The sequence below is a fragment of the Polistes dominula genome, unplaced genomic scaffold, assembly GCF_049000335.1.
Source record: "Polistes dominula isolate Pdom_NZ unplaced genomic scaffold, Pdom_raw_medaka contig_75, whole genome shotgun sequence".
Classification (NCBI taxonomy): Eukaryota; Metazoa; Arthropoda; class Insecta; order Hymenoptera; family Vespidae; genus Polistes; species Polistes dominula.
In genome coordinates, this window is record NW_028301003.1 from 1,926,427 (window position 1) to 1,953,403 (window position 26,977).

General features: G+C 29.1%; 6 protein-coding genes across 10 annotated transcripts; 4 read left to right on the forward strand and 2 right to left on the reverse strand.

Annotated features, from left to right (window-relative positions):
* The first annotated feature begins 1,647 nt into the window (after positions 1-1,647).
* On the forward strand, positions 1,648-3,772 carry ND-39 (NADH:ubiquinone oxidoreductase subunit 39). Its single transcript, XM_015322583.2, has 7 exons — positions 1,648-1,812; positions 1,947-2,155; positions 2,355-2,648; positions 2,736-2,902; positions 2,988-3,116; positions 3,179-3,368; positions 3,473-3,772. Exons 1-7 carry the CDS (start codon positions 1,773-1,775, stop codon positions 3,650-3,652), a joined length of 1,209 nt encoding a protein of 402 aa, XP_015178069.2. The 5' UTR covers positions 1,648-1,772; the 3' UTR covers positions 3,653-3,772.
* A 393-nt stretch (positions 3,773-4,165) lies between these two features.
* S1P (membrane-bound transcription factor site-1 protease) lies at positions 4,166-9,293 on the reverse strand. Its single transcript, XM_015322582.2, has 14 exons — positions 9,049-9,293; positions 8,187-8,746; positions 7,974-8,105; positions 7,692-7,901; positions 7,439-7,623; positions 7,061-7,358; positions 6,830-6,981; positions 6,462-6,742; positions 6,292-6,403; positions 5,933-6,191; positions 5,564-5,838; positions 5,189-5,481; positions 4,814-5,090; positions 4,166-4,749 (listed from the first exon to the last, which is right to left on the reverse strand). Exons 2-14 carry the CDS (start codon positions 8,730-8,732, stop codon positions 4,398-4,400), a joined length of 3,372 nt encoding a protein of 1,123 aa, XP_015178068.1. The 5' UTR covers positions 8,733-8,746; positions 9,049-9,293; the 3' UTR covers positions 4,166-4,397.
* Positions 9,294-9,429: 136 nt separating this feature from the next.
* LOC107067255 (general transcription factor 3C polypeptide 3) lies at positions 9,430-13,244 on the forward strand. Its single transcript, XM_015322580.2, has 5 exons — positions 9,430-9,537; positions 10,056-10,495; positions 10,566-10,766; positions 10,861-12,656; positions 12,806-13,244. Exons 2-5 carry the CDS (start codon positions 10,062-10,064, stop codon positions 13,084-13,086), a joined length of 2,712 nt encoding a protein of 903 aa, XP_015178066.2. The 5' UTR covers positions 9,430-9,537; positions 10,056-10,061; the 3' UTR covers positions 13,087-13,244.
* On the forward strand, positions 9,436-19,174 carry DNAlig4 (DNA ligase 4). Its single transcript, XM_089173789.1, has 12 exons — positions 9,436-9,537; positions 13,962-14,135; positions 14,208-14,365; positions 14,459-14,733; positions 14,832-15,146; positions 16,268-16,577; positions 16,661-16,790; positions 16,856-17,104; positions 17,184-17,372; positions 17,437-17,760; positions 17,837-18,079; positions 18,155-19,174. The coding sequence occupies exons 2-12, from the start codon at positions 13,974-13,976 to the stop codon at positions 18,485-18,487; spliced, it is 2,688 nt and encodes an 895-aa protein (XP_089029915.1). The 5' UTR covers positions 9,436-9,537; positions 13,962-13,973; the 3' UTR covers positions 18,488-19,174.
* A 145-nt stretch (positions 19,175-19,319) lies between these two features.
* LOC107067254 (uncharacterized) lies at positions 19,320-26,587 on the reverse strand. Of its 5 annotated transcripts, XM_089173792.1 has the most exons (10): positions 26,554-26,572; positions 26,382-26,488; positions 22,993-23,029; positions 22,831-22,893; positions 22,619-22,648; positions 22,474-22,515; positions 22,272-22,358; positions 22,090-22,142; positions 20,539-21,245; positions 19,320-20,469 (listed from the first exon to the last, which is right to left on the reverse strand). In XM_089173792.1, exons 6-10 carry the CDS (start codon positions 22,496-22,498, stop codon positions 19,782-19,784), a joined length of 1,560 nt encoding a protein of 519 aa, XP_089029918.1. In that variant the 5' UTR covers positions 22,499-22,515; positions 22,619-22,648; positions 22,831-22,893; positions 22,993-23,029; positions 26,382-26,488; positions 26,554-26,572; the 3' UTR covers positions 19,320-19,781. The 5 variants fall into 5 exon arrangements, with proteins under 5 accessions (XP_089029918.1, XP_089029917.1, XP_089029916.1 ...); XM_089173791.1 differs by lacking the exon at positions 22,993-23,029 and having other exon boundaries at positions 26,554-26,587; XM_089173790.1 differs by having other exon boundaries at positions 22,831-23,029.
* On the forward strand, positions 25,335-26,975 carry LOC107067251 (uncharacterized). Its single transcript, XM_015322575.2, has 2 exons — positions 25,335-26,449; positions 26,628-26,975. Exons 1-2 carry the CDS (start codon positions 25,960-25,962, stop codon positions 26,888-26,890), a joined length of 753 nt encoding a protein of 250 aa, XP_015178061.1. The 5' UTR covers positions 25,335-25,959; the 3' UTR covers positions 26,891-26,975.
* Positions 26,976-26,977: the final 2 nt, after the last annotated feature.

Below are 26,977 nucleotides of genomic sequence, written 5' to 3' on the forward strand. Positions count from 1 at the left end.
AAGATTCGTTTAATGACATTTACTTATACTCTATGTAAATACACAAAAATGAAGAAAAATATATATATTTTTTGTTTTTAAATAAATAATTTCTTTTAATCGTGAATGTTTCAACAAACAAAAAACCCTTATCTTTTTTAAAAATAAATTTCATGTATTTGTATACAACATGATGGATAATTTTTACAGACCGTGGAACGTCATTTCTACACTTCCATTAGAAATTACGTATTGTATATTGTCGCAGTATATTAGTTCCCATGCATATTGTAAATGAATTTAAATGAATACGTCACAAATATATAATAATCACTTTTCTTCCTATATCTTTGGATAATATGTATTATGTAAAATAAAATAAAATTAAAAGAAAAAAAAAAAAAAGAAAAATCCGTACACAAAACTCTTTTAATACGAATACGCGATGCAATCTCGCGTAATAAAAGAGATAAATAAAAAAGAATAAAGAAAACTAATATCGCGCGTCTAATTGAAATGAAATATGAAGTCACACATCGATTGCAAGGAAAGCGAAGGAGACGTATAATATTGATATTCAGCTGGCTAGCTCAGGTTACGTTCAAAGCGGAATCAGTAACTGTTTCGGATATTTGCATGTCGAGTTTTACCTTTTTTTCATTCGTAGAATGCTTGCCTGATACTCATTTAATATATTTTAATTATTCGCGTTAAAAATATTGTCAAATATAGATTAAATCGACGAATTAAATCGCGAAAGTTAAAAACGTTCGTTAAAAAGCACGCAACTTGACAACGATGATATGTTGTAATAGGATGTCGGATGCTGGTTCTATTGTTTGACCTCGGGTTGAACAGAGTAACCACGATTGGCTGAAAACTTCATTTGGTAGTACCCAATTGGTTGCTTATAAACTGAGCAGTTTTCTCGAGTTGTTGTATCATAACAACTTAAGATTAATCAGCTGTGTACCGTAAATCACACGATTAATTCAACTTTTATTATTAATTACCGACACATGACACATTATTGTATGTGTATATATATATACATATATATATATATATATATCATACATATGTATACATACATACATACTTCATACATATATATATATATATATATATACATATATATGTATATTATATATTGCTTTTTTATTTTTTTTTTTATGTTTCTCTCTTTATCTTTCTTTTGATAGCACATTAATTTTTTTTTCTTTTCTTTTTTTTTTTTTTTTTTTTTTGACAGCTTGCATTTACTCACCGAAAAAGGGAGCTCCTCCCTGGAAGTCGGACTCCAGTTACGCAATGCGATGCGCAAAGGGACACGTGAAGATACACAGTGAGCTGTCAAGTCGATTCGAGTGTCGTCTGCTAAAATATTTTAATCATAGATTATATTAAATACAAGATGTTCCATCGACTAAGAGAAATGAACATTTGGGTTAATTTTCATGGATTGGTTTATAACGACCAATCAGCGTCGAGAACGTAGCATTTAAATACAACACCGAAATTTAAATATATTAATTTATATTATTATTTATATATTTATATATTACAGATGTATTCGTATTTTTCAACTAATAATATAATATACGTTACTTTTTCATAGATAAAATAACGAATATTTTAAGCTATTAAATAACAATAGTGAAAAGATTTGTTGACGTCACATTGGCAATACTTTCGACATTCTGCTACTAAAAAAAAAAAAATGGATAGTCTGTAAATATTGAACAGTAATCTTTTTTAGACTAACCTTTGTGTTTTACAATTGTTAGTCAAAAATGTCAGCTGTTATTTTAAAGAATTACTTTCAGACGTCAAGTAAGATTTAAAATTAACGAACAATACATATATCATTAACACATAATACTGATCTATTTTGTCATACCATAAATTATATTCTAGTATATAATTATGTAATAGTAATCATTTTATCTATTTATTTGATATTTTAGGATTGCAAACAATACATTTTGCTAGTGTCGTTGTACAAGGGAATAATTATTCTAATCAGCCACGTATTATTCAAAATCCGACTACAGCTTCTTTAAAAAGAGGTACCGGAGGACGTTCCTCCTTCAATGGAATAGTATGCACAGTTTTTGGTAATAACGGTTTCATTGGACGTTATTTGTGCAATCGCCTTGGAAAGATTGGAACACAGGCATGTCATACTCTTATGTGTACAACGCGTATCAAAATAAGTAAGAGATATAGTCATAGTTTAAATGGATCATTGTTCCATTATTAAAGCAACAGTTATTACGTAGTAACAACATTTACTATATTGTAATAGGAATATAATTGTTTCCAATATTTATCCGTTTAAATAATATACATACTTTTTCTATTTTTTTTTATAGTTGATTCTTCCACATCGCTCAGATTATTATTTCACTCGGCATCTTAAACTTTGCGGTGATCTTGGACAAGTACTTTTCCACGAATTCAATCTACGTGATGAAGAGGCCATTCGCAAATGCGTGAAATATTCTAACGTAGTCATTAATTTAATAGGTAAAGATTGGGAAACTAATAATTATTTTTATGAGGATGTACACGTTGAAGGAGCCAGACGACTTGCTAGGATTTCCAAAGAAGCCGGTGTGGAACGTTTCATTCATGTTTCTTCATTAAATGTATCACCTAACCCTAAGGTAATTAATTAAACGAATTAATTAATATGATAAATTACAAATCATTAAGTTTATGTTAATAAATCAATTATTTTGTATTTGTATAAGCCGTTGGTATTGAAAGAGGGTTCGCAATTTTTAAAAACAAAATGGGAAGGTGAATGCGCTGTTAAAGAAGAATTTCCTGAAGCAACGATAATTCGTCCAGCGACTGTATATGGAATGGGAGACAGATTTTTAACCTTTTACAGTGAACCATGGAATCAACAATTTTCGTACGTGTACAATAATATGTATATCTATGATTATGCAAATGAAAATATGATTTTTTTTCTATTCATACATTTTATATTATGATAGATTACCAGTACTTTGGAAAAAGGGTGAACAAACGGAGAAACAACCAGTTCATGTAGCCGATGTAGCTGCTGGTATAGTTGCTATCGTATTAGATCCTAATACTGCTGGAAAAACTTATCAATTTGTTGGGTACGTATCTGAAAATAATTTTAATACTTAATTATGTTATATAATTAATTTTGTTGTTTTAGACCAAGAAGATACAAATTGAAAAGTTTAGTTGAATGGATTCAAAGATCTATATTGGATGATTGGGATAAAAATTATGGTCAAATATTAGATCTAAATCTAGCTATACCTTTTAAAGTGAAAGTATCTTTATGCGATGCTTTTGGATTTAAAAATCGTTATAACAATTTACATTGGGAAGCTATAGAAAAAGTATACATTATTTTGATCATTTATTATTCCTTATATTTTTGTAATAATATAAATTAGAAGAAGATTTCATTATTTATTTGTATTTTATTATCTGTTATTTATAGGATAGCACAACTGATATTGTTTCGAAAGATTTACCTACGTTAGAGGACCTTGGTATTAAACTTTCTCTCATTGAAGAACAAGGTGCATGGGAAATAAAATTATATCATAGATACAGTTATTATTATAAAACTCTTGATGAATGTAAAGCAATACCACCGCCAGAAACTGTACCGATTTAAATTGACATCAATATTTGAAATAATAATATCATAGTCGTGATATAAAATATGAAAATGTGATGAACACATTGTAAATTCGTTATTATCTAAATAAATTTCTAAACTTCCCATTCCAATAAATTATATTATATTTATCATATCAATAAAAAAAAAAAAATAACCGAACTTACCTATAAAAATGAAACACAAGAGTAATAATGTGACACAATTAGTTTGAAAACTTTACCAGTACTTGTGTAATATAGGTCAGGAATAACACGTTCTAATGTTAAACGATTTTCTTTCAGTAATTACATAAAACATATTTTAAATATTAATAAATCACAAGATATACACAATACTTTTCTAAAATTTTTGTCCAAGTTTTTTTTTTTTTTTTTTTTTTAATGATATCATTTTAAAGGAAATTTAAAGCATATAGAGAGAGAGGGGGGGGGGCGATATGTTTTGTAACTTTCTAATAATCTTTCTTATCAAGAATTTGTCGAAGGATATTCAATTTTTGGCACAACATTAAGCACCCTTTTTTTTGTTTTTTTTTTTTTTTAGTTCTCAATCTTTGAATAATTAATAGAGAGAAATTTGATAAAGTGTTATTTAGCTTATAGAATATTTATATATACCATAAGATTGATTGTGTTGTCTATATAAAATATATCTATAAACAAAAATGTTATAAAACTATTTTATAAAATTTGTCTTTACAAGCATTATTTTTTTTTGTAGATCACACACCATTTCCAAGCTACCTGCGTATAGGATTAAAAGTTTGTATAAGTCTACGCAATTTACCAACTGTTCGTTTTCTTCTAGAGTGTCTTCTAAATATCAACCAATTGCAGCGATTAAGAAAACATAAAAGTAATGTAACTATTATAATAATTATTCCTATATAATACCATTCGTTCACAGTCATTTCAAAGTCTTGTTCATTTTGTTTTTTATGAACGACTCCGTTTAAATCATTATTATATAACAAAGGAACATTATTAGCTCCAATATGTCGTTTAAACCACAATGAATCTTCTGGTGGAATTGGATTGGCGGCTATTATTCCATTGTCCACGGAAAGTAATTTTTGTGATTTGTATAAATTTCTGTAAATATTATTTTGTATAATTAATAATTATAAACGAATGAAACAAAATATATTATACTTACGTCGGTGCAGATTCGTTAACTGGTTTTGGTACAGCTAATGTTAGAATGGGACACAATGGTAATGGCCGATAACGATTAGCTCCAGTTCCTTCGGATGCTATTACCTTACTATGACGTTTGAAATTACTATTTTCTATTCGTTTAGGTAATACACTATTCTCGAAATGATCCAATTCATTTGAATCTTTATTCGGTGGTGAATTTTCATTGATAAATATGGTTGCTATTCGACCTGTCGTAGTATACTCTAAGATGGCATCGAGCATCCAGAAACAAGCTAGAAAAATATTATATTTTTCTTCAATATACTTAATACATAAATATATATATATATATACATACAATTATTTGATTTAATTGAAAATAATATTATACGTTTTTGCAAATGACTGTCATCAATGCAATTTGAATCTCCGTATACTACAATTCTTCCAGGTATATCGTTAACATGTTCCTTCTCATGATTGTCATCCGGAAAATCTTCTTCCAAATCTTTAATATCGTTATTTTTAACAATATTATAATTTTCTTGAATATTTTCATAACGTTTGGTTTGTAACAGTCCAAGTATTGGTACAAGTTTGGACGTTTTCGGTTCCGTTTCCAAAATAAATTCTTCACCTTGATCGCGTAATTTTGCATAAAGTAAAACACCATCCTTTGGAAATCTTGTTTGTTTCATGTAAAAATATAACATCTCAATATTCCTATAGAATTTCTTGGAATAAATTATTACATTTGATTGTTTACCGAGTAATAGTTGATCCAGAAGCAAAAGATATTGGTGAATGTTGACCAAGAGTAAACTGACCCTCTTGTACGTGATCGCTAAATGCTATTCCCCAATTAGGATATAAAAGATCATTTAAAGCTGGAATATTAGCACCTCCAGTATCAGGAACCCACCATTGGCGAGTGTTTTCATCATAAAATTTGACTTTTCTCATAACAGTAACATTATACCAATCTGCAAAAATAATTACAGAAAGTCCATCCTCTTCGACATCTCGTTTTAATTTTGCTATCTATAAAAAAGAACAAAAAAAAGAAAGGATTATTTTCGTTTAATAATTGATAAATCAAAATCAAAATCAAATGAAATAAATAACATTAAGTAACCTCTTCAGGAAAGAATTCTTCTTCCGCGTCAACTATTAATAACGTTCCATAATTTTTAGCGTTGAAACAAGTAAATGGATGACCGAGTACTTCAAGATAATATCCAGCATTGCGTAAATGTTGATACATATGTTTAAAATTTGTATGAATGTGATCACCATTCCAATCTAGGGGATCATTTTTAACACTTAAATCATCCCTTGGAAAAAATCCTGGAGGATAGCGTAAGTTATGGTATTGATCCCAAAGAATACGTTTGCTGTTAAATATAATAATCATATTAATTATACAATAAAATATATATATATATATATATATATATATATATATAAGTTATAATATTTATGATATATACTTACTGTCGTGGTGGAATTGGTATAACTTTGGCTTTTAATGGTAAATCAATGGTTGATTGACGTGGTTCTTCTTCCCCATTACTTGGTGGTGACGTTATAGTTATAGATATATGACCTATATGTTTGAACATATTATTAACATGATTTTTGAAATATAATAATTATTAAATTACCTTGTGCTATACCCTGCCAATCACGAGAACTTGATGGAACGGTTATAGAAACGGCTAACCAGCCAGACCATGGCCATAAAACATCGCTGTGCGTTAATGATATATCAATTCGTTCACCATTACCATTACCAGTATATGGATGCCAAGTCAGATCAGTAATATGACCCGAGACACCCAATCCATTAATTATAGTTATATTTACGATGGTTGGTATACCGGTGTGATAAACGGCTTGAGTACAATATGGCCACATATACTGACACTCAGTTAGATCTATATAACTGAATTTATATTATCTATTAAACATAGATAATCTCAGTGTATTTTAGTCATTTCTATTTATTTCTTACTAATAAAATATTCGCTACCTTGGACTGAGAGTACACATAGGCGTATATAATTTTAAAAAGTGATACGCTCTCAACAAATCTAATTTTCCTGCTCCTTGTTCAAACATACCAATACCTGATAAACGTCGTGCTGAACTGAGCAATGCTTGTTTCATGCTAGCTGGTGTTATCTTTTTATAATCAAAACAAAAATAATTAAATTTTGTTAAAATCAATATATATATATACTTTCTAGAACAGTAGAATTACCTTCTTATTAATATTTAGCGAATTGTTTGATTCAACAAAGCCACTTGCCAAAAGTGCTACAGCACCAGCTACAACAGGACTAGCAACAGAAGTACCGGAAAGTGTTTTACAACCATTTGGCAATGCCAAACCTCTAACTCCTGATCCATATGTAACTAAATCTGGTTTGACTCTTCCATAACCGGATGGTAATTCCCACGTTGTCATACCTCTCGATGAAAATCTAGCTATTTGATCTTCCCAATTGATGCCTCCTACACCAATGACGTCCATTTGATCGGCAGGATTATTTAATGTTCTATACAAAATATGAGAAATTTGTATTATACATTTGTTTATCAATCAATTATATAAATAATAAGAATAATTAAGATTTACCCATAAAGAGGACCATCATTCCCAATTGCGGATACCATGATTACACCATTTGCTGTAAGTTCCCAAACTTTATCAACAAATGGATGATCCATAAAATCTGGACCGCCAATACTAAGATTTAATACAGTGACTTTAGTTAGTATAGCATAATTGAATGCATCAAGAAACCATGATGTGTATGACACCTATAACAAGGACATATAAAATAATATCATTTAAATTTTCTATACACGATTAAGAATATTATACATACTTGAGTTTTAGTGAAAACACGAAAAATATGCAATTCGGCATCCGGTGCAAATCCAAGACATTCTTTGGAAGATGAAGCTATAACACCGGCAACAAATGTTCCATGACCAACACCATCATCCAAAGTTTTTTCATTAGTCCAATTGGAACGTTCTTTAATTTTTTTAAAATGTGGATGATTGGCAGCTAATCCTGTATCAAATATTGCTACCTGTAAATGTATAATACGTTTTAAAGTTTTATTTTAAATGACATTCATTTTTATCATTATTTTAATAATTACCTTAATACCATGACCCGTTAAACCCAAGTTCCATAAAGCATCCGCTTGTAAAGTAGTTGTAATTTGTCTTGGAATAGCACGTAACAATCTACGAGATGCATGACGATTTATCGGTTGCCAAAAGTTACTTCCCTGAAACAAAATATATGTTTCTGTAATAAAATAAGTTTTATTGAATGAGAATCTTATCAATAATAATATTTAAAAACATACGTAGGTTGTAATTTTCCTTTTGAATACTTTATACTCAGGTAATTCTCCTTCTTCAGTGATATTAATATACTTTAAACTTCTACGTACTAATCGTTGAGGTGTTACTCTTTTAATAAGCGGATGATCCATCAAGGCATTGAGACCATGAAAATTATCAGTTTCTTCTAAAAGTACTACATCAAAGTCGCTAGGATAATGACTAGCCAAATTATTTCTGGTTAGTAATTTCCAATTATTAACACCGGATGAATTCAATGCAGCGTGTATATAATTTTGGCGTGCATTTGGCGTGTAATAACCTTTGAACGCTACGATATATTCATTTTTAACAATTCTAGATGAAAATTGAATTTTAACTTCATGCATATTATTATACATATCACATGATGATATCGTTGAGGTATCATGAGACTTGTTGTGTGCCGAGTTATGATGATTCTGTTCTTCTTCTTCTGACGTACAGTTTAATTGGTTATTACATGAGTTTTTCCCAAAGCTAAGTAATAATACCAAAGTAATATACGTCCAAGATATAGGCGACTTCATACTATTGGCACGAACTAAAAAAACAAAATATATATATATATATATATGAATGATTACACAAAGAAATTATTCACAATTTAATGAAAAAGTAAGTTAATAATATATAGGTTTTTAAAATAAACCATTTTATTCTATCTCATTCACATTAACTTCTTTATCTAACATTATTATATAGGCATTCATGATGAGTCATTGATTTATTGTGCAGTATATTTGTTCTGTATACAAAAGCAAATGTATGTCAATAAAGCTTAGATTATTATTATGTTTAATTTTCTTTTCAAGATAACGATCAAGAGAATAAATATTAACTTACGGTAACAATATATTTATTTTTCACGTCATAACCTCAAGTTTTATTTGTCATATAAATTGACATTATGAAATATTGCACATATACATTTATTTATTATTTATATTAAAGGTTAATCATAGTTATTTTCGATTGTAGAGACATTTTAAAGTTTGCACATAATAAAATCATATATATCACGATATCCATGCTTCGGTGTTTACAAATTTCATCGCATTTAAAGACGGAAGTTGTATCGAACTTTGTATCGAAATAAGGTTAAATAACATTTCAGTGCTGACACCACGTGATAATAATCAAAAGAAATAAAATACTAGATTAAAAATAAGTTACTAGGAACTTAGTAATTCTCTAGTTATCAATTTCTTGTCTATGTTGGTATTCAATGATTAAAAATGTCGCATTGCTTTTGACTAGTGTTTACCCTTTTTGTAAGAGTTCTATCTAAATAAATGTTGCAGTAATAAGAAAACCAAGGTAGACGATTTATTTGTAAGTATTTCATTTTTTTATTTTAATTATTTCTTTAAAATTGTAAATTATTACTTTGTTTTTTTTAAAACATTTATATATATTTTTGGTGGATCAGAAAGTAATGTCACTTTTCTAACCTTAAATTCAAAAGAATATATTTTTTAACAAATTTTTATTTTTAATCAACAACGTAATTAACCCTTTTTATCAACAAAACCTTTTTTATTTAGTAATGCAAATTTTTAATATATCGAATTGATATAAATTAATCGATTTTTAATTAAATTTAATTTAAATTATATTTTAATGTGTACTTGTGTATAATGTTTATCAATCACAAATTTGATTAAATTTTCATTTAATAAAATCTAATGATAATAATAATAATAATAATAATAATAATAATAATAATTGCGTGAAGTGTTTAATAATAAATATCAATTTAAATAGTGTAAATTAAATCTTGTTTTATAAAATATAAATAAACATTAGTAACAAAAAGTATTCATTAAAAAGTAATTGCATTGTGTTATTAGTGCAAAATGGAGGAATTAACAGTGGATAATAATGAAACAAACATGGATATTGAAACAAATTCAGAAGTTAAATCAAACAACGAACAGAAAGAAAACATAATGATCATTGAACACGATAAAAGTGCTATTATTCCAATAATCATAGAAGAATTGGATGAAAATGCTATCAATTCCATGAACGTGGATATAACCGAGTTCAAGGAAGCTAAAGCTTTAAAAGTGCAGGATGTATCTGAAACAATCATTTCATCGTACATGTGTTCTCAAGAAGGTAGTTCTGTTAACGATATTCTAATGGAGATTGATGACCAAAATATGATATTAATTGAAGAAGAAAGATTGACTAAACAATTTGTGAATGGTGAAGTAACGTTCAGCGAGTATTCATCTAAAATAATTGAAACTCCAGACCCAGAAATCTCAGATATGGATATTAATGAGTATGTACTACAAGGAATATATCACATTTGCATTTAATGAATTTTTACTAATAGATAATATCATTTTTAGAAGAGATACAGAAAAGGAGCAAGAAGTTTCGCAACAAGTTGTTAATAAAAAAGAAAAACAAAGGACGTTATCATCGTCAGGACCAAGAAAAAGACGAAGAATGTTTCCACCCGTTTTGCAAGGTCTAATGGGTGAAGCTAATATACGTTTTGCTAGAGGAGAAATAGATATTGCGGAGAAATTATGTATGGAAATAATTAGGCAAGTTTTTATTTTCGTATCCAAGTTGTAGAAGATTTGAAATAATAATCAAAGAGTATCCGTTGATTTAATTTATTATTAATTACTTCTATAGGCAAGCACCAAGTGCTCCAGAACCATTTCAAACGTTAGCAATGATATATGAAAATGATCAACCTGAAAGATCATTACAATACGCATTAATAGCTGCACATCTTAGTCCAAAGGATGCAGATCAATGGACCAGATTGGCTAATTTATCAATGGAGAGTGGGAATATTAATCAAGCGATAATGTGTTATTCCAAAGCTATTCAAGCTAGTCCAAAGGATGTACATTTGTATGAAACGTTGATAGAACTTGAAGAACAGAATGGTGATAAAAAAGCTCATATTAAAGCTTATACTAGATTATTACATCATTTGGATTCTGATCAAGGCCAAGATATATTGAAATATGCTAAATTATTAGCCAAACGACACATGCAAGAGAATAATAACGAACAAGCGTTCCAAGCTATGGATTGTATTTTTGTTAAATGTCCTGAATTGATAACATTAGAAGAAGTTAATATTATGACTGAATTGTTAATTAGTTTAAAACGTTTTGACAGATGTTTAGACATTTTAATTAAGTATACCAGTATTTGGGTTAAATTTAAAGAAACTTCGGATGAAAATGATTCCGAATCTTCTAAAGTACGTGTAATAGAAACCTGTGATATGCCAGATGACGTTGTAGTAGATTTAAAAGCCAAATTTCTTATAACACTTATCGAACTTAATGAAATAAATATGGCGGATAAACTTTTACCTAAATTGTTAACGGAAGATCCAGAAATGTCTGGAGATTTATTTTTAGACGTAGCCGAATCTTTTATGGGTAAAAATGAATTTCAACGAGCTCTTCTTTTATTAGATCCATTAGTCGAAAGTACTAATTTTAGTTTAGCAGCTGTCTGGTTGAGACACGCAGAATGTTGGGTTGGTTGTAAAGATTTAAAAAAAGCTATTAAATCTTATGAAGTAGTTAAACAATTATCTCCTCAACATTTAGGTGCTAGATTAGCATTAGCTAAACTTTATAAATTTAAAGGACAATATGCTAAAGCTGCAGAAGTTCTTAAACAAGATCCAGAATTGGACACATTGGATCCTAATGTTATTTACATGAGAACACTACTACTTTACAAAAATCAAAAATATGACGAATATTTTAAATCAGGAATGTTATTACTTTCAAGACATTGTAGTAATATTAGATCCAAACCAGAACTTACTGCTTTAACAAGAGCAACTGGAGTACGTCAACGTCTTGAATCATTACAATTGCATAGATTATCTTGCGGTGAAAAACTTATAGAAGAAAATCAACCAACGTTTATTAATAGCGAAGAACCAAGTGAAAAGAATGAATTTCTTTTACTCATTCAAATGTGTAAATTAGCTTACGCAACTAAAAAATTTGGATTACTTCAAAGATTATGTTTTAGTGCATTGACATCAAAAAGATTTGAGAAGAGAAATTCTCATATCGTATTCCTATGTTTGATATCATGCATTCACAATAACGATTCCTTTCATGGATACAATATTATTCGCGAAATAGTCAAAGTTTGTCGACGTTCAAATTCAATCAATTTGCTTAATATAGTTATTCAAAGAGCTGAAGATTCTCGACACAATAGATTCATAATGCGTTTACTTGGACGAGAAGATGCATTTTCTCAATTGCATATAATGCATGCAAATAATTGTCTCGTCTCAGGAACATACACTTATGCTCTCAATGATTATATATCACTCTTCAGAGTAACACCTAATGCATTACTAGCTTTATTAATTTCTGTAACAATGTTACAAATGGCCTGCCAAAAGAATTCTATGAAAAAGAATCAGTTAATAATTCAAGGTAATTAATATATTTATATCAAAGTTTCAAAATGTGAAATATATATATATATATATATATATATATATATATATATATATATATATATATAATATATATATGAAATTACAAATGATTGGATATATGAATTATTTATTATTAAATTGTAGCTCTTGCATTTATAAGGATATATGCTCAACTACGAGGAGAGGATGGTCGACATGAAACGTATTATAACACAGGACGTTTATTTCATCAAATTGGAATGTTTCCATCAGCCATACATTATTATAAATTAGTTCTTCATACTGATCCAGGAGAATTAGTTAAACAACATGAAGAACTTTTACACTTGAAGAGAGAAGCTGCTTTTAATCTTCATCTTATATATCTACAATCTGAGAATTTTCAACTTGCTAGAATGTATCTTGAAGATTATATTACTGTATAAAAAATAAATAGTATATTTAAGTATATACTGTATAAGTACGATATACAATACTTATATGTATTATATACTATTGTATATTGTACTATATACAATAAGTACAAATACACTTACTGTATAAGTACGATATACAATATTTATATGTATTATATACTATTGTATATTGTATATTGTACTATATACATTAAGTACAAATACACTTACTGTATAAGTACGATATACAATACTTATATGTATTATATACTATTGTATATTGTATATTGTTTATTGTACTATATACAATAAGTACAAATACACTTACTGTATAAGTACGATATACAATACTTATATGTATTATATACTATTGTATATTGTATATTGTTTATTGTACTATATACAATAAGTACAAATACACTTACTGTATAAGTACGATATACAATACTTATATGTATTATATACTATTGTATATTGTATATTGTTTATTGTACTATATACAATAAGTACAAATACACTTACTGTATAAGTACGATATACAATATTTATATGTATTATATACTATTGTATATTGTATATTGTACAATATACAATAAGTACAAATACACTTACTGTATAAGTACGATATACAATATTTATATGTATTATATACTATTGTATATTGTACATTGTTTATAGTACTATATACAATAAGTACAAATACACTTGCTGTATAAGTTATACAGTTTAATTTAATACAAGTTCCTACGCTTATTTTTATACCAAAAGTAGTAATAGTTTGTATATAAAAATAAAGTAATTGTAAATATAATATAATCTGTCTATAATTTCTGAGAAACCCATTTGATGAAAAAGAAAAAAAATTGCAATAAATTTGTTAACTTTGTAATTTTATATCTTTAAAGATTTATCTCAAGATGAGTGTGTCATTATCATCAAGAATTAAATTTAAACAATTGTGTGAAATCTTGGAAAGAATTATCAAAGTTAATGCTTCCGAAAAGATTAAAATTTTACGAGAATTTATTCAACAATATCAAAAGGATGGTGCTAAATTAATAGAAGAAAATCCAAATGCTGTGAGTTAGAAAGAAAAGTAAATGAATTTTTGTTAAAACATTAATAATACTTCTTTATATTTTGTTTATTAGAATATTTCGATATTTCCCGTGTTGAGATTGCTTTTACCAGATTGCGATCGTGAACGTAAATCATATAATTTAAAGCAGAAATTATTGGTGAATATTTACATTCGTGTACTTTGTTTAGGAAAGTCGAGTAAAGATGCTCAAAAATTGATAAATTACAGGTACATTTTTTTATATCATATTTTTTTAAAAATTATTATTATTATTATTATTATTGCAATAATATTAATATATATATATATTTTCTATTTCAGAATACCCACATCAAATAATTCTAATGGAAGTGACCTAGCTGAAATAGTTTATTCGATTGTACGAAAACAATTGTCACCACAAAAGGAATCATTTACAATAGATAGAATAAATACATTTTTAGATGATATATCAAAAGCAAGTGATGAAAATAAAAGTAAAGATGAATTATTCAAAGAATTATTTCGACAGATAAGCGCGTTAGAATTAAAATGGTTGACACGTATTATTTTAAAAAAATTAAAATTGGGCATTGGAACACAAAAAATGTTGGAAGGTTTGTTTAAAAAAAGAAATAATATATTATTATATCATAGCTTTACTGTAAAACACTAATATTATTAAAATTAATAATTTCTTTTGTATTTTTTACAGCTTATCATCCGGAAGCGTATGAATATTTTTCTACAACTTTTGAACTGCGAACAATTTGTGATAATCTCAGAGATCGAAATAAAAAAAGAATTAATTTTCATATTCATCTTTTTTCTTTTTTCAAACCAATGTTATTAGAAAGATTTGCTATTAAGGATGTGGGAAAACTTTTTAAAAATAAGGACGAGTACTTTGTACAAACGAAATTTGATGGGGAACGTTCTCAAATACATATGAAAGATAATATATTTCAATTCTTAACGAGACAAGGATTTGATATCACAAATAACTGGGGATATGGAAAAAGTCATTCAGGTGAATGCAGAAAATACAGTAACTGTATATGAACCGTTTATTTTGAAAGTGACCTAACTCCATTTATGTTCGAGTGTATCTAAGGATGTTAAATTTATAGTTCCAATTACAATGGTGGCTATTATTAAGTGAATAATATGCGCTTTCTTACCAAGAATGGAGTTAAGCTACTTTCAAAATAAACGGCTAATATATATATACGTATATATATGCGGGATTCGTGAAAACAATTGGACCGGTGGACCGACTGGACCGGGGGAATCGAGCCACGGATCTTTAGCTTTCCGGGCGACTGCTCTTTTAACCAATTTTAAGCTATCCAGGGCCCACCGACCAATCCTTCTCACAAATGCCCAATAAGTTTGGCATTGGGAGGTGTTCGTCCCACATTCCACACCCCCCCCCTCTCCTTAACAATATTCAACCCCGAATGTTCTCACAATGTTCTCACAAATACTCTCACAAACATTAAGACTGTGGAACGAACGTGTTACGAAACAGACCCTCCATTCCGGCTGAGCCTCCATGTGTGGGATTCGTGAAAAGAATTGGACTGCTGGACCGACTGGACCGGGGGATTCGAGCCACGGATTTTCACTTTCTGGGCGACTGCTCTTTTAACCAATTTTGAGCTATCCAGGGCCCACCGACCAATCTTTCTCACGAATGCCCGATAAGTTTAGCATGGGGAGGTGTTCGTCCTACATTCCACCTCCCCTTTAACAACATTCGACCCCGAATGTTATGCCACCCAACTTCATTTCCTCTTTTTGTGACGCCCTTCGTCACCAACTTCGTCTTTTGTCATCAACTTTACAACTTTCGTCTTTAATTTTTTCTCGTGGCGTTGTAAGACTGTGAAACGTGTTACGAAACAGACCCTCCATCCCGGCTGAGCCTCCATGTGTGGGATTCTTGAAAAGAATTGGACTGCTGGACCGACTGGACCGGGGGACTCGAGTCACGGATCTTTCGCTTTTCGGGCGACTGCTCTTTTAACCAATTTTGAGCTATCCAGGGCCCACCGACCAATCCTTCTCACGAATGCCCAATAAGTTTAGCATGGAAGCGCTCGTCCCACATATATATATATCTAATTCTTATTAAGTAATTTCTTGTAGATGGTTTTCTGAGTAGTAAACTTTCACGTCGTTTAAATAAACAATGCAAATCAATCATATTGGATGGCGAAATGATGGGTTGGCATAAACAAAGGAAAGTATTTGGATCAAAGGGTATGAGCTATGACGTTAAAAAGCTTACAGCTAAAAGTTCTTTTCAACCTTGTTTTGTTGCGTATGATATTATTCTTTACAATGATAATTTACTCATTAATCGACCTTATAAAGAAAGATTGAATATACTAAAAGATGCATTTGAAGATGAAGAAGGTTCATTAATTAAATGCCAAAGTACAATTATTTCTAACAGGTAAATTATATAAACACACACACACACACACGTTACTATATTATATTATTATAAATATTAATAATTATTTGTTTAATATATAGCAAAGATCTATTGGATATTTTTAATAAAAGTCTTGTCAATGAGGAAGAAGGAATTGTTATCAAAAAATCTGATTCAGTTTACAAACCAAATGTTCGCAATGGAACTGGTTGTTACAAATTAAAAGCCGAGGTATAAAAACATATATATTTTTCAATGAATATTCAAATACAATTAATATTATTTTTAAATATTAGTATTCAAAAGATCTGATACAAGATCTAGACTTGATTATACTTGGAGGTTATTATGGGGAAGGTGGTTCAATAAACAGTTTCATGATGGGTGTTGCTGAAGAATCTAAGAATGAAGGGGAAGAACCTAAACAATTTTCCTCTGTTGTATCAGTGAGCAGTGGTATCACAATGAAAGAATTGAATGAACTTCATAAGAAATTTGAAAAGCATTGGATTAAAGATCGTCCTAATTGTATAATTGGACCTAAAGTATTTCAAATATATTCATCTGATTTAATTATAATTGTATATTATTAATTGTATAAACATGTGTGATTTATATTTCTAGGTAGAACCTCCAGATTTATGGATTCGACCTGAACACTCGTTGATTTTAACACTTAGAGCAACAGAAATAACAAAAAGTGATGATTATTCAATCGGTTATACTTTACGTTTTCCTCGTATCATCAAAATTAGAGAAGATAAACCTTGGTACAGTGCTTGTACAATCACAGAATTTTTATCATTGATAAAGGTAGACAAAAATGTAAAGAAATTTCATGAGTTTTAAATTATCATTTAACTTATCTTGTTTTTAGAATGCAGGAGTTATTCATAAATTGACTAAAAGACAAGCAACAATGGCTGATATTGAAACTGCAACGGAATCTATTATTAAACCTAAGAAAATGTCTAAATCAAGTTTATCGATATTCGATGAAACTTTGTATAAAGACAAACAATTAAAGAAAAATATTGTACCGATAACACGTCTGTTAGATGGAAAAGAAATTTGTGTTATTAATGGTAATGATGAAATATCCGATGAAGAAATAATAGAACAACTTTTATTGCATAGGGCAAAAGTTGTACGAAATCCAAGAAAAGAAACTTATTGTATCATTGTTGGAAATGATAAAAAAGTATAAATACAAATTATATTACGATATAATATCTTATAAATAAATGATTTACTGACTTTGTTTCATTTGATTTTAGGCAAAAGCACATAATATTATTAAAACAAACAAATATGACGTGGTTACATTAGATTGGTTCAAACGTATTACCAAAGAAGAAAATTGGGGTACATTGGAAGATTTTTTACCATGGGATTTTCTCTCTATTCGTGACACGACTAAACAATTATTAATGGAAAAATATGATAATTATTATGACAGTTATACGATGGACGTTGACGAAGAAATTTTACAACGTTCATTAACAAAAATGGAACCTATGGTAGATCAAACATATAAAAAATACATTTATAAAAATACATACAATTTGTATCTAATTAAATAATATTAATTTTAGATAAAAGAAATAGAACTTACTTTTATCGAAGAACAAGAATTGGATAAAGAATTGTTTGACAATGGAATATCTCCATTTTCTGTGTTCAAACAAATCATTGGATATTTCAAACAATGTTCCGATTTGATCAAATTGAAATTTCGTTTTATGGGAGGTTTAATAAATGAAGATTTAAACGAACATATTAATTATATTTTCATTGAAGATAAATCATTAATTACTGAATTTAATGAAACTATGAATGAAACGATGAAAGTAATTGATAGTAAATGGATAGATGAATGTTTTCAAGATCAAAAATTATATTCGATAGATGAATATATTATCAAATAATAATTTAATATACACATAAATGAGTGATGTGTAAATGAAGTGAACTGATGTATAAAAATAATAAGAAGAAAAAGAATTTTGATCGAAAGTCTATCTGAAAACGGAAATAGCATAGCGTGTATGTGTGTGTGTATGTGTGTGTGTTTATTTGAAACACCAAAGTTAAAGTAGACTACGGGAATCATTTTAGCTTTAGTATTTTCACTAAGCGCCGAGAAACCGAATACTAGGTGGACTGACAGTTAGACAGTTTGCTCATTTAACATCTTCCCATTTCGAAATGGTTCTTCAGTTGAGCCTTTCCGTCTCTCCTTTTATTTTATTAGAATGTGCGTGCAAAATATGAGGCGTAAGGGTCGCAGCTGCAACGTTTCTCTTACAAAGGATGCCTTTCAGAAAGATTCTTAAACGAATTGAAACGAATAAAATTTCACAATGAAAAAGAACACACAAATAATACAAATATTTCAATGCGAGAGTTTAACCAAAAAAAAAAAAAAAAGCGCACAATTATTTCAAAACTATAACTCCTTTATCTATTTGTTATTGTATAATAATAGAGTTTTATATGTTATACTAATTTAAATATATATATATATTGTTTATATAAAAATAAAAATAAAAATTGTACAATACTAATTAAAATTAGAATGAATATACAAATGATTAAATTAACGTGATAATCAATATATGTGTTTTTATGTTAATTACATAGCATTTTAAGAAATAAATTTGAAATTAATATGCTAGTAGAAAACATGTTCATATAAATATGTGAATGTGTATGCTCTGAGTGTGTGTGTGTGTGATTTGTATATGATTCGTGTGTGGGTGTAGAATGTCTCGTTAGCAGAAAGAAGACTATCTACGCATTACAGCAGAAAATAATGTACGGTTATGAGTGACGTTGTGTCCGCAACCGATCTACTTATAGACACTTCACCTAGAGACACGGGACGCATATTAATTGAGTTTCACATTTTCCGGGGCACACACCAGACTCTTCTACTCGTATCTCTTTAAAGCATGTCCAATTTATTCATAGGATCTAGCAACTAACACACAACTCTCAGTCGTCTAGTTATTCAATTCATTCTCTTATTATTATTATTATTATTATTATTATTATTATTATTATTATCATCATCTTTGACTATCAATACATTAACAATTCAGTTTTTCTATTGAATAACATTTAATCACGTTAATTACAATCTTCGTTAACTCCTCTTTCATTTTTGTTTGATAATTTACAGTGATAATTTAAAATTGATTTTATTTTACGTGTGAATCATTAATCAAAATCTTCACGATTTTGTAATCTTCTTTGCATGATAGATAATATCCTTTGACAAGGATTATTATTATTATTATTATTATTTTTATTATTATTATTTTTATAAGTTATTGTTGAAGATAATGGATTAAATCTTACAGATCTTTGATATTCTATTTTTGATGATTGATTACAGTTACAACTACTAGTGCTAGATCGAAAGCTTGATAAATTTCGACATTTATAATTATTATCGTCAAAATATGATCGAGATGATTTATCTTGATCGTAAGATGAAAGACTCGTCGTTGAAGATGAGAATGAAATTCTTGATCGATTTGTTTCAGTATCTTCATCAAATTTATCATCAATTATTAATTTTCTTTCTGTATCTTCATTACAATGTTGACAATGACAAAAATATCGTTTACTGTAATCACGATCACTATAATCTTCCTTAATATTAATTTTACGAAAAAATGGCGGCACAAAATTGTCGGCCATTTTTCGAGAATCTTTGTTGATCCTTTTGGAATGTTTTAAAAGCATTAAATAACCTCGATCATTGCTACGTGTTATCTTCATTTTTGTTTCTGGAGAAATCAATGATTCTGTACTTGTACTGGATCTTAATTCGTTGTAAACGTATTTATTATTTTCACGATAAGAATTATTATTCATTTTTGCATTCAAATGATTTTGATTTCTACAAACATAAGCAGTTTTTACATTATTATTAAATTAATAGAAAAACAAATGATAATTTGTTGTTTACCTAATATTTAATATCGGATTTTGTTTCAATTTCTTTCGAATTGAATCATAATTTTTCCACATTTCAATTTGATTCTTACTGCGACCCCCAAAATGTTCTTCCGAAAATGTATACTCGCAATTACAATCATCTTCCTCTTCTAATTCAAGCTCAGGAACGTATGGTAAATCATTATCATCATCATCATTATTATTATTATTATTATTTGTGACATTATACGTATTTGATTTATTTTCTTCTTTCAAACACGTCAAAGTTTCAGCGTCAATATTAGTCATATGTTCGCAATTGCAATTTAACAAAGTACCATCATATTTCTTCGTTTCTTTATCGATGTCATCATTTATTTCTTCATTTCTACGTTCAATTCTTTTCAAATAAATTTCTTGTTCTTCTTTATCGCATACAAATTGAGTATAAGCATCTTGAACGAAACAATTTTTAGCATCGACGTAAGAACTCGATGTTGTTTCTTCTTGTATGAATTTGTCATTATTAAATAATTTCTTTTGATTATCATCTTGCGACTTTACAATGTCACATACTTTTTGCATCTTCCATAAATCAGCTACGACATCCTCCGAAACGCGTAAACACGTTTGTTGTCTTTTCATTTTATTCGATTTACGTTTGATACAAGTACCGTTAATTAAATTATACCAATGACACTTGCAAGAATTTATTTTATCATTTAATAAATCTGAAAACTGAATTATTCAAAGAATAAACAAATTCATTCATCGTTAATAATAATAATGTGGGATTCGTGAAAAAAATTGGACCGCTGGACTGACTGGACCAAGGACTCGAACCACGGATCTTTCATTCAATTGAGCTATCCAGGGCCCACCAATCAATCCTTCTCACGAATCCTCGATAAGTTTGGGCATGGAGGCGCTCGTCCCACATTCCACCCCCCCCCCATCCTTAACAACATTCAACCCCGAATGTTCTCACAATGTTCTCATAAATACTCTCACAATTTTCTCACAAACATTAAGACTGTGGAACGAACGTGTTACGAAACAGACCCTCCATCCCGGCTAAGCCCCCATGTGTGGGATTCGTGAAAAAAATTGGACCGCTGGACTGACTGGACCGGGGAACTCGAAACCACGGATCTTTCATTTTCCGGGCGACTGCTCTTTAACCAATTGAGCTATCCAGGGCCCATCGATCAATCCTTCTCACGAATGCTCGATAAGTTTGGGCATGGAGGCGCTCGTCCCACATTCCACTCCTCACCCCTTAACAACATTCAACCCCGAATGTTCTCACAAATACTCTCACAATTTTCTCACAAAGATTAAGACTGTGGAACGTGTTACGAAACAGACCTTCCATCCCGGCTGAGCCCCCATGTGTGGGATTCGTGAAAAAAATTGGACCGCTGGATTGACTGGACCAAGGACTCGAACCACGGATCCTTTTGCCCTCCGGGCGACTGCTCTTTAACCAATTGAGCTATCCAGGGCCCATCGATCAATCCTTCTCACGAATGCCCGATATGTTTGGGCATGGAGGCACTCGTCCCATAATAGTGTTTGTTACCTTTCCTTGTTTTTTACAACAGAAAGATTTAAGCGTTGTCCTCGTATTAACAGCTAAAAACAATTCGTTTGATTATTAAAAATAATGAAATTAAATGAAAATGATTATAGTTAGAGTAAAATATATATTTATGTTTTTAGGGGATTAATAGAAAACATTTGCACATTTACGCACGATAATACCATTGTTGTTCTTAACGAGACGTTTAGATGCAATCTTCATTGGACATGATCTTTCTTTCCAAATACATTTCCCTCTATTTTTGTGCCCTAATGGAAGAACATAAAAAAAAAAAAAAGGAAGGAAAAAAAAGGGAAAAGAGGAAGGAGTCGTTACGAAAGTGTGTTTTAGCGTAAACACATGATAAAAACGTGAATTACTAACATCCGTTCCTTACATGTGCAGCCATGCTTTTTAGCTTGCATTCTAAAAAATAATAATAAAATAAAATAAATAAATAAAGAATAACAATTAATTGTTTTGTCATTAAATAATTTGTTAATAAAATATATTTAATTATTAAACTTACGCTTTCTCGCATTCACATCTACCTGGTTGCCTGTTGAACATACATCGTTACTGAATATTATTAATTTTGTTTAAATTGTAATCATTATGAACAATGAACAAACAACAATAAACTATCAATACGACACGGAATATTTATTTATTTGTATCTTGTTTGTAAGTAATTGTAAATAATAGATATGATCGTCGCGTTTATGATTTAATTGAACTTACTTTTCACTTTTTTTTCCTGTCAAGAGTTCTCTCATTTCTGGTTTACACGGATAAGTGGATTCTCTGATAAAAATATTGATTTCATTTTTTTTGTAAATATCTTATTGTCTTATCTATTATTATAATCTTTAATAAGAGTATACGAAAAAATCTATTATTTACTTGTTTTTCAAAAAACTCATATATAATATCAGCATTCCTGTAAATCCAATAATAAATTTTCCAAGATACCAGGCAAAATTTGTTGTACAATGTGGCATTGCAAAGATTCTTTTTCAATTTTTCTCTTTCTTTCTTTTTTTATTTTTATTTTTTTTTTTTTTTTTGTAAATTATTGAATATTCAAAGATCTTCTTTAATTTCGTCTTTAAAAGAAACATGATAAATAAAGTTTTACCTAAAAATAAATCTTTTCTTTTTTTGAAAAAAAAAAAAACAAACAAAAAAAAGTCACATCTCGCAGTTATTGTATTTAACAAAATTAATGTAATAAAAAAAAAAAATCCGATACATTTAATAATAATTTATAAATAAAACTTCTCACAATGATATTATTTTCTTAATGTAACAACAAGATTTGGTTACTTTTCATTTAAAGATCTTGAATTTTCTTTACAACAACATATTCGTAATTCCGTATAATTTGCATTGTTTCTCCTTGTTCAGGTCAACATTTGGAAAGTTTACGTGATAAACAAGAAATTTTCTTTTAACAAATAATTGATTATAACAATATTGATGTAAAACCAAAAAAAAAAAAAAAAAAAAAGAGATAAAATCAGACGGATATTTTTAAACGAACAAATGCGACATTTGTCGGTAATCCAAATGTCAAAAACGTATAAACAAGTATCGAAACTAACTCAGAGTCTTATTTTCATTCTCGCGTCTTTTGGGGCCAGCCAATGAAACTAAATTGAGCCAAGAAAATTATATAGAAATCTGTCAATCAATTGAAATGACAAATAAATTCATTATAAGATGATGTACGATGATATATACATTCATGATCTGTATATTACAAAAAAAAAAAAAAAATAAATAAAAAGAAAAATGATTAAAAATTTGAAGACAAACAGACAGACAAACAGACAGAGAATGAAAATAAATGTTAAAATATGTAAACGTGTTAGCCGATGATATGTGTTTTAGTCATGCATTCTCGTTTGGTCTCTCATTGCGGTGATATGTAGAAAGATGTTAAATGACCTGTCAACATATTTGCCGTACTGACAACACACTCTCGGCCAAAGACTTCTCTGGTTCTGAAGAAGAGGGAGTACCGTAAGAAAAAGCGTTTGAACGACACCCCTTCGTTTCACGCTCATTAGACGAAATTCCTCGACGCATTTCACGCGTACTCTTTTAGATATATAGATATATATATATATATATATATAAATTTAAACTCGTTTAAATAATATACCCTCTTGTTCACGCTTAAATGAAATATTCTTTCAACTTTCAAAGAAAACAAAAAATAAAATATCAAACATAAATCAAATTTAGTTTTAAAGAAGATTTTTCATTAATGTTACAAGTCAAATAATAATAATAATATATATATATTTATAAGAATTTATAAAAGAAAGAAATATAAAGATAAATGTATGCCATTGTTTAGAGTATTTTCAAGTTAAGTATATATATATATATATATATAAATGCAACATTTTTTTTTTGTTCTTTCCCTTTTGTATACATATTAAACATCAAACCGCGAAAATAGAAAAGAGAGTATCTCGTACGGGTTTGCACTATAACTACAGGGTATATCCCACCAGCTGCAAACACATGGCATTCGTTCTGTGATCTCGTTCTAAGAGCTCGTTAATACGATCCTCCTCTCTCGTATGTTGCCAACACACAGTTAATATTAGTTTCGAGTATGTTTTCATAACGCATGAGTGGCACACACCGTCAACTTCCTCTCCCTCTTAAACAATTTTCTTTAACTAATATCTATCTATCTCTTCTATCTCTTTTATTTGATCTCTTCTTCCATTTCTATTTTGTTTTTCTTACTTTGAGTATCATTTACATAACATTTACTATACTTCACAAGTTTCTTCTCTTTATATATATATATATATATATAATTTAAAAGAATTCTAATTATAATTGTATGGAAATGAGAATATGAGATGATATTATTTGTCTCATTTTTATTTGAATTAATTTCAATGAATCATATATACCAAAAGGTTTACATCAAACTACTGTATATTAGAGAATGAGAATAGTGAGTAAAATGCTTAAATAGGATGGATGGATAGATAGATGTATGTTTTTCATTCGACAGAGAGATAGATATGTTTATACTATAACAGAAAGCTATCAAGTTCTTCTTCTTCTTCTTCTTCTTCTTACTCTCTTCAAGTTAAAATGCTGCTACAACATATCGTTAACAAGAGTAAGAAGGAGTAAAAGAAAATAATAATAAAAAGGAAGAAGAAGAAGAAGAAGATGATGATGATGATGATATAGAAGAAGAGAACAAGAGGTAAAGAGAGAAAGAGAAAGAGAGAGAGAGAGAGAGAGAAAACTCTTTGGCTCATTGGTCTGTAGTCTAAGAAACTGGCGGAGTTTCATTGACTTTCAGACCAATCCGAAGATCTGAAATCTCTAAAAATACATTTAGAATTAGTAGGAGGAGATGAAGGAGCACCTCCTTCTCTCCTAAACGATCAGAAAGATCCTTCCAAGTATATTACTTATCGCATATCGCTACTGCGTACCAAGTTTAACGGATCCTATACACACATTATCTTAAGATAGATGTACTTCTCTTATGTTGTACAATTATAAAAATTTCGATTAAACAATTAAAGAAATAACAAACAACAACAACAACAAAATATATCAAACTATGTGACAATATTATCGATGAGAAAAGTAGTGAATTATCAAAAGATTAGTAAAGTTGCATTAACACTTATCTAATATCTTTCATGTTTAAAATATGTATAGATATAGATAGATAGTGTTTTTGCACTTTCTTACAATATTTTCTGATCACATTTATATCTGAAGTTTATCACACACAGACTTTTATCTAATAAAATATTAATTGACGAAAATAAGAAAAGAAAACAAAAGAAGAAGGAAGAAAGAAAGTAGTTCGTCATAATGAAGATAGAAAACAACAGTGCTACGAATCAATTAAATTCTGCTGGATTAGACGTCCAACGTTTGAGAAGTCCAAAATGTGCGAGGTGTCGAAATCATGGTGTCATTTCTGGATTGAAAGGTCATAAAAGATCATGTGCTTGGAAGGATTGCCGTTGTCCTTGTTGTTTATTGGTTGTTGAAAGACAAAGGGTAATGGCAGCGCAGGTAGCTTTACGTAGACAACAACAAGCTCGTGACAATTGTTTCATTGATAATAATTTCGTTCAATCGTCGCACAATCAAGTGCCGGTAGATGTTAATGGTATTCCTAGATTTAACGATCTAGCAACTGTTGCGAAAATGAATAATAATAATAATAATAATAATAAAAGGACATCTCAAAGAAATTTTCAACAACATCAAATGCACTTCACTCGTACCAGCATCAGCGTCACTCAAGGATTCTGCGGACTAGGTGGTGGTAATCATAACACCATACCAGAAGTTTGTAAGTTCTTCAAACTGTTTTACTTTTCTTCTTACGAATCTGTAATTAAATATATGTATTTATTTATTTTAAATTTAATATTGATGATAATTAAATTAACATACGTATCTTCTTCTTCTTCTTCCTTCTTCTTTTTCTTTCTTTTTTGTTTTGTTTTGTTTTTTTTTATTTTTTATAGTTCCTTCGGATAATCGTTTACTTCCATCCTTGCCGGCAGTATCTCAAGGGCAAAAACAGGATCTCGAATCCACCGTAAGGTTTCATTCATTTCGTACATTATATCCAACGATTCCATGGTTCAATCGTATCACAGAACCCAGAAGATTACAAGACAATCTTGATGGTTTCATTTCAACTGTTAAAGACTTTAAAAGTAAAACTTGTGTAGATAAAAAAGCAGCCATTTCTTTTAGCGTTGAATCGATTATAGGTACAAAGTAATATATAACAGTGAGAGGAATATATATATATATAATTTATTATAGGAAAGAGAAAGAAAAAATTTTCATCAAAAAACAAAAAAAAATG